Here is a 7,340-nt window from a genome sequence, read left to right as displayed (position 1 = left end):
GTTACATTTCAATATGTGGGAACATATATAAACACATCCCTACTAATCGAACCTACCCCAGTTGATTGGCTGGTTAAGAGGTAGATTCATTATCCTCCCCATTCAATTTGAAGTCCCACTTATACTATGTTCACTCTCCATGAACGAAGAGACATCCCTACTAACTGAACCTACCCCAGTTGATTGACTGGTTAGAGTTTCAAAAGTAAATAAGTCGAGACGAAATTCTTCTTTGACCATTTCATTATACATATCACGTGCTGGATCCAACAATTTTGTTCTGGAGAAAGCATCAACCAAAGTTGTATATGTCACCAAATCAAGAGAACAACCATTTTGTCTTATCTCCTTCAATAACCCAACAACAAATTTGGTATGTTTGGCCTTAAACAAAAACCCAACCATTCGATTGCAGGTTACCAAGACAGGATTGAAACCTTTCTCCATAGTGATTTTGATTGCAAAGAAAAACTCGAAAGAGAATTCTTTCTAATAATATAACATGTTTTTTCCATGTCAAATAATATAGAATCTACCATGTTCTTCAAGTACTTCTCCCATGAGCTCTGATGCTCCTTGCAAAGAAAAATAATCAATGTATTGCCAGCAACACGGTCTGTGGTAAACCCCGCACTTTTAATACACGAGTAAAGATCACAAAATTTTTGCAATCTACCAATAAACATCAATTAACTGGCTGTAATTTACCAGACATAGGTCACATCCCTGATCTTTCATTTCCTGCTCAAGTTTTTGTGCAAGATAGGAATTTCCATCCTTGTGGTTCGCTTCAATTAAGGTCTTGTAAATGACAAAATCAGGTTCAAGTTTCCTTTCTTTCATTTCCGTAAGCACCTTGTGTTAAGTGTGAATCCAAATTCATGCAAGATTCTAGATCCTTCTACACTGCCATTAGTTTCTAGATCTCCATCTAAATCACATGCAGGATTCTAGATCCTTCTACACCACCATTAGTTTCTAGATCTCCATCTAAATCACATGCAAGATTCTAGATCCTTCTTCAGCCTCTATAAATTTGTAATTGCTTTGGCCAAGGAAAGCAAGCCAAGGTCCAGGCCTATTATGTGATGCAAAGTGATTTCTATTCTCCAGTGATTGTTTTATCTATTCCGCTGTTTCTGATTGAGTAATCTTGTTATTTCTCCATTTGTCTGCCTCTAAAATTATTCTTTGCTATTACCGTCTAAGTCTCTGAGTGAAAATCTATTGTGTATGCTTTGAACTAACAACTGGTATCAGAGCTAGGGTCAAATATCCACTGTGCAAGCTGCTTAGTGCCATCGCTTTACTCTGGTAGCATTCATTAAAATGTTCGCTGTTACCTCTAGAACTGTTGAAGGATTTGTCCAGGAAATCAGAAATTGCTACAAAGAAGAGAGTCTAGGAAAAGGATTTGTTCAGGAAATAGCTGAGGAACTAGCTGAGGAACATTAAGATAGTTGTTGCAAGAAATAAAAAATCCACGGGCATATGGTGAAACGTGCCATGAAGCCTAAAATGTGGAGTGCGTAAGTGCTTTACGTGGAGTTCGTAATTTTTTTTCATCAAGCTTGCATGTATACAAACCAACATATGTATGTGTGAAATGTGAAATGGTTAAAACATTATATATGTTTTTCATATTTATATAATTATATGTTGGAATTTTGAAAAGTATATTTTAAAAAGGAGTGGGAATTTTGAAAATGGTATTTTAAAAGGAGGAAGGTCATTATTACTAAATTTTAAAGAGTAATAATTAAAGTTTTATTTTTAAGTGGAGTTTTTGTTTTTGGGCATCAATATATTGAAAATGGAGACAACAGTTACATATATGGAGAAGTTGAGTGGGGCTAATTTTGCCCTATGGAAATCACAGATGCAAGATATACTGATTTTTAAGGATCAGTATTTTCTGATTGAGGGCACAACAAAGAAACTCTCATCGATGACAAATGAAGAATGGAATAAGCTAGATAGAAAGGCAATTGCAACAATCCGCCAATATATAGCAAAGAATGTGTATTTCAATGTGTCTGGAGAAAAGATGGCAAAAGGATTATGGAAGAAGCTCCATGATCTATATGAGAAGAACACGGCATCAAAAAAAGTGTTCTTGATGAAGAAGCTTTATAATCTCAAAATGAAGGAGGGTGCTTCAGTTGCTGAGCACTTGAATGCATTTAATATTGTTACTAATCAGTTTGCCTCTGTTAAAATCATTTTAGATGATGAAATTAGAGCCATTTTGCTATTGTGTTCTATGCTAGACAGTTGGGAAAATTTAATTGTAGCTATGAGCACTTCAACAACTACAGGGACCCTGAAGTTTGATGATGTCAGCAGCAATTTAATGAATGAGGAACTGCGACGCAAGTCAATTGTGGAAAACTAGGGAGGAGAAGCTCTAGCTCTAGCTGATCGTGGTAGGAGAATGGATCGAGGCCAGCAAGGGCGATCAAGATCGAGAGGTCGATCAAAATCAAGGAGAGGTAGGATCATCTACTTTCATTGTAGCAAACCCGGTCACATGAAGAAAGAATGTTGATTCTGGAAGAAAGGACAAAAGGATCAGAGACCGTCCAGTACAAATCACAAGTCATCCAGCAAAAATGAAGGTGAGACTACTGTTGTAGCCATAGATGGTGATGTGTTGTTTACTGTTTCAGTAGAGGATGCATGTGTATATACATCTAGCAGTAGCTTTGATTGGATCCTTGACTCTGGGGCATCTCACCATGTAACCCCATGCAAAGATAGTTTTGTTTCATATAATCCTGGTGATTATGGTAGAGTGCATTTGGGGAATAATCATTTTTGCAGTATTGTTGGAGTGGGAGATGTCCAGATCAAGATGAAATATGGACAAGATATATTGTTGAAACAGGTCAGGCATGTACCAGAAATGCGCATGAGTTTAATCTCTATGGGACGACTGGATGATGAAGGCTATTCCACAAGCTTTGGAAAAGGAGGCTGGAAAATTAGCAAAGGAGCATTGGTCATGGCCAAAGGACCCAAGATAGGAACATTATACACATTGAAGACACTGATAGGAAAATTAGATTTGGCTGCTGTCACAAAAGAAGGAAATTCAGCAGATCTGTGGCATAAGCGTTTGGGTCACATGAGCAAGAAGGGCTTAAAAATCCTTGTTGGTAAAAATTTATTGCCAGGTTTGAAATCCTACAATCTTGATCTTTGTGAGCATTGTATATATGGTAGACAAAGAAGGGTTTCATTCCTTAGAGGTGGCCATGACAGAAAGAAAAGTGTGTTAGAATTGGCACGCTCATATGTGTTTGGGCCTGTTAACATCAAATCGTTAGGAGGAGCATCATATTTTGTAACATTTATAGATGATGCATCCAGGAAGGTTTGGGAATATCCTATGAAAATTAAAAGTGAAGTGTTTAGAATATTTCAAAAATTTCATGTTGTTGATGAAAGAGAGACTAACAAATTGCTCAAGTGTTTAAGAATAGATAATGGTGGAGAATATTGCTCAAATGCATTTAAGGAATATTGTAATAGGTTTGGCATAAAGAATGAGAAGACTGTGCCTGGTACTCCTCAACAGAATGGTGTTGCAAAAAGGATGAATCACATCATTATGGAAAAGATGCAAAGTATGTTGTCCAATTCTGGTTTGGAGAAGAATTTTTGGGCTGAAGCAGTCAGGACCACTTGCTACCTCATAAATAGATCTCCAACCACAGCCTTGGATGGCGGTATCCCTGAAGAAGTTTGGACTGGTAAGAATTTGAATTATTCTCACTTGGAAATCTTTGGATGTGAAGCATTCGTACATATTCCAAAAGAAAATAGAACTAAGCTAGATGATAAATCTATGAAATGCATTTTTTTGGGATATGCGGATGAAGATTTTGGTTATCGTCTATGGGATCTAGTCAAACATAAAATTATTAGAAGAAGGGATGTTATATTTAATGAGTCAGAAATGTTCAAGAGCACTGTAGGTGATTTGGAGGTTAAGAAGGTTATTGACAGGTTTGAAGAGCAATAGGAAAACATACCACCAATACAAGAAAATGAACAGCAAATTCAGGAGCATGAAGAACAACAAGTGGAAAATGATGAACAACAAGAAGAAGGAATCTTGTAGGAACCTTTACAGGAGATTCAACCTGATAATGCACTACCACAATTGGTTCGCAGATCTTCTAGGCCTTATAAGCCTTCACAAAGGTATCCTCCTTCAAACTATATTTTGTTGACTGATGAAGGTGAGCCTAATTGTTTTCAATAAGCCTGTAAAGTTGAGCACAATGAATAATGAAAGAAAGCAATGGAGGAAGAAATGAACTATTTACTACAAAATAAAACTTGGGAGTTGGTAAACCTCCCAAAAGGTAGAAAGGCTCTACAAAACAAATGGGTTTACAGGATTAAGCATGAAGGTGACGAAAAGAAGGAGAGGTATAAAGCAAGGCTGGTGGTGAAAGGTTTTTCCCAAAAAGAAGGTATTGACTTGACTAAAATTTTCTCACCTGTTGTAAAATGTCATCCATTAGAGTCATTCTTGGTCTAGTTGCTACTTTAGACTTAGAATGTGAATAGTTAAATGTAAAAATTGCTTTCCTTCATGGTGAATTGGAGGAAGAAATTTATATGGAGCAACCAGAAGGTTTCATAGAAAAAGGCAAAGAAGGCCTTGTTTTTAGGTTGAAGAAGAGTCTCTATGGGTTGAAATAGGCACCTCGACAATGGTACAAGAAATTTGATTCATTCATGTTGTAACATGGTTTTCAGAGGTTGGAAGCTGACCATTGTGTGTATATCAAGAGATATGATCAAGGAAAGTATATCATATTATTGTTATATGTGGATGACATGTTGATTGTTGGGCATGATAAGAATAAGATCAATAGGTTGAAGAAATATTTGGGTAGCAAATTTGCAATGAAGGATTTGGGACCAGCACAACAGATATTGGGCATGCGGATTATGCGTGACAGGAAAAACAAAAGGTTGTGGTTGTCACAAGAAAAATATATCAAGAAGGTGCTTGACAGGTTTAATATGAGGGATGCCAAGCCAGTTGGTACTTCCCTTGCAGCCCACTTCAAGTTGAGTACTCAATTATGTCCTAGTGATGACAAGGAGAAAGAAGAGATGAGAAATATTCCTTATGCTTCAGCAGTTGGCAGTTTGATGTATGCCATGGTATGCACACGACCAGACATTGCATATTCAGTAGGAGTAGTGAGTAGGTTCCTTGCCAATCTAGGCAAACAACATTGGCAAGCAGTAAAATGGATTTTGGGGTATCTCAAGGGTACTAGTCATTATTGTTTATGTTTTGGTCACAATGAGATTGTGCTTGAAGGATTTACAGATGTGGATATGGCTGGAGATATGGACACCAGAAAGTCCACTACAGGTTATTTGTATACATTTGCAGGTGCAATAGTATCTTGGGTGTCAAGGCTACAAAGAATAGTAGCCCTCTCTACAACAGAAGCAGAGTACATAGCTGCAACAGAAGTTTGTAAAGAGATGTTGTGGATGCAGCGATTCCTAGGAGAGAAAGGAATATAGGACAAGTATGTGTTATATTGTGATAGTCAGAGTGCCATTCACTTGGCAAAAAACCCATCATTTCATTCAAAAACCAAGCACATTGACTTAAGGTACCATTGGATCCGACATGTGTTGGAGGAAGAAAAATTATCCTTGGAAAAGATCCATACAGATAGGAATCCTGTTGATATGCTCACTAAGATTCTACCACGAAATAAACATGAGTTATGTAGAGGCATGGTAGGACTTGGTGTGACTTGATTCATGACTCTTATTTGGCTTCAAGTGGGAGAATGTTAAGTGTGAATCCAAATTCATGTAGGATTCTAGATCCTTCTACACCACTATTAGTTTCTAGATATCCATCTAAATCACATGCAGGATTCTAGATCCTTCTACACCGCCATTAGTTTCTAGATCTCCATCTAAATCACATGTAGGATTCTAGATCCTTCTTCAGCGTCTATAAATTTGTAATTTCTCTAGCCAAGGAAAGCAAGCCAAGGTCTAGCCTATTACGTAATGCAAAGTGATTTATGTTCTCCAGTGATTATTTTATCTATTTCGTTGTTTTTGATTGAGTAATCTTGTTATTTCTCCATTTGTCTGTCCTGGAATTATTCTTTGCTATTGCCATCTAAGTCTCTGAGTGCAAATCTGTTGTGTATGCTCTGAACTAACACCTTGAACGCATCATCAAGCTTCAATTTTTGGCAGAAGCCATTCATAATCTCCACAAAGATCAAAATGTTTGAAAACTCATCTTTGTCAAGCCATTCATCAAGTAATTTCCAGGCCAATTTGATGCCATTTCCCCTGCAAAGATCCCCAACGATCAAGCATAGCACAAACTTATTGATATAATGATCAGTTTTTCGAAGATCAAAGTAGACCCCTCTGGCTAAGTCTGGATGGTTTGCCCAGATGAGAGCCTCAATAAGCCAACTAAAAGCATACACATCTGGTTTCAGCCCCAGGTTCCCCATATGATCATATGCTTGCATTGCATCTTGAACTCTCCAGCTTCTGATATAGCTTCTCAGCAAAAAATTAAATGCATACAAAGAGATTCGACTCCTAGACTTCCTTATTTCCTCGAGTAAATTGTTTAGGGCATCAAATTTCTTTGCAGGACCTAATAATTGAATCATAGCTCGGTAATTAACATTATTGTGCCTATAATTAGGTTACTCGGAAGTCCAATTGAAGAACCCTAGTGCGACATCAGGATCTCTTTGAGCGGTAACGAACTGAGCTGTGATTTCAGGCTTTAATATTTTATCAAATCCAATTTTACAAAGCTTCTACATGAGGCTATGGTCCCAACTGTAGCTGTGCTTGGGTGTACCAAGGGTTTTGGTGCTCTCTGAAATTAAAATATGCATTTTACAAAATGTTTGTTATAGAACCTATCTACATCTGTCTGATTTCCAAAATTGTTGCCCCAATTCAAGAAATTGACACAAAACTGCATTTTATTGCAGGTTTAGTCGACTTCTTTATTAAATAGTCTTTAATACCATTAGCAACAAGCATGAAATTCTCACTGTTATCTCTGTAAAAACAGGGCATGCTCTTGAATATTGGCCGAATCTATTAGCAAAATGTTGAACAAATGAAAGTACTAATTGTTGTGTAAAATGAAGAAACATAATATTTTTGGGTTTGTTTTCCCCGTTCTCACCTCAATAATCTTACCGTTGCTTAACACAACATTTGATAGGAATTCCAGTTGATTGAGGTTGCTCCAACTGTAAAAATCCATGGCGCAGTGTTTACGACTGTTTGAGAATCAG

The 7,340-nt window shown here is 37.2% G+C and overlaps 1 protein-coding gene across 1 annotated transcript; it reads right to left on the bottom strand.

Annotated features, from left to right (window-relative positions):
* Nucleotides 1–6,161: 6,161 nt before the first annotated feature.
* On the bottom strand, nt 6,162–6,695 carry LOC149228970 (pentatricopeptide repeat-containing protein At1g20300, mitochondrial-like). Its single transcript, XM_089380919.1, has one exon. It carries the CDS (start codon nt 6,693–6,695, stop codon nt 6,162–6,164), a length of 534 nt encoding a protein of 177 aa, XP_089237045.1.
* Nucleotides 6,696–7,340: the final 645 nt, after the last annotated feature.

This window comes from Pinus tabuliformis, chromosome J, assembly GCF_031772625.1.
Source record: "Pinus tabuliformis cultivar Carrire ecotype Pingquan chromosome J, CPIR1, whole genome shotgun sequence".
NCBI classification, from domain to species: domain Eukaryota; kingdom Viridiplantae; phylum Streptophyta; class Pinopsida; order Pinales; family Pinaceae; genus Pinus; species Pinus tabuliformis.
Note: the sequence above shows the minus strand (reverse complement) of the source record. Positions and strands in the feature narration are given on the sequence as shown.

Coding starts and splice junctions, on each gene's coding strand:
- LOC149228970 (XM_089380919.1), bottom strand. CDS start 6,695: ATGATTCAATTATTAGGTCCTGCAAAGAAATTTGATGCCCTAAACAAT.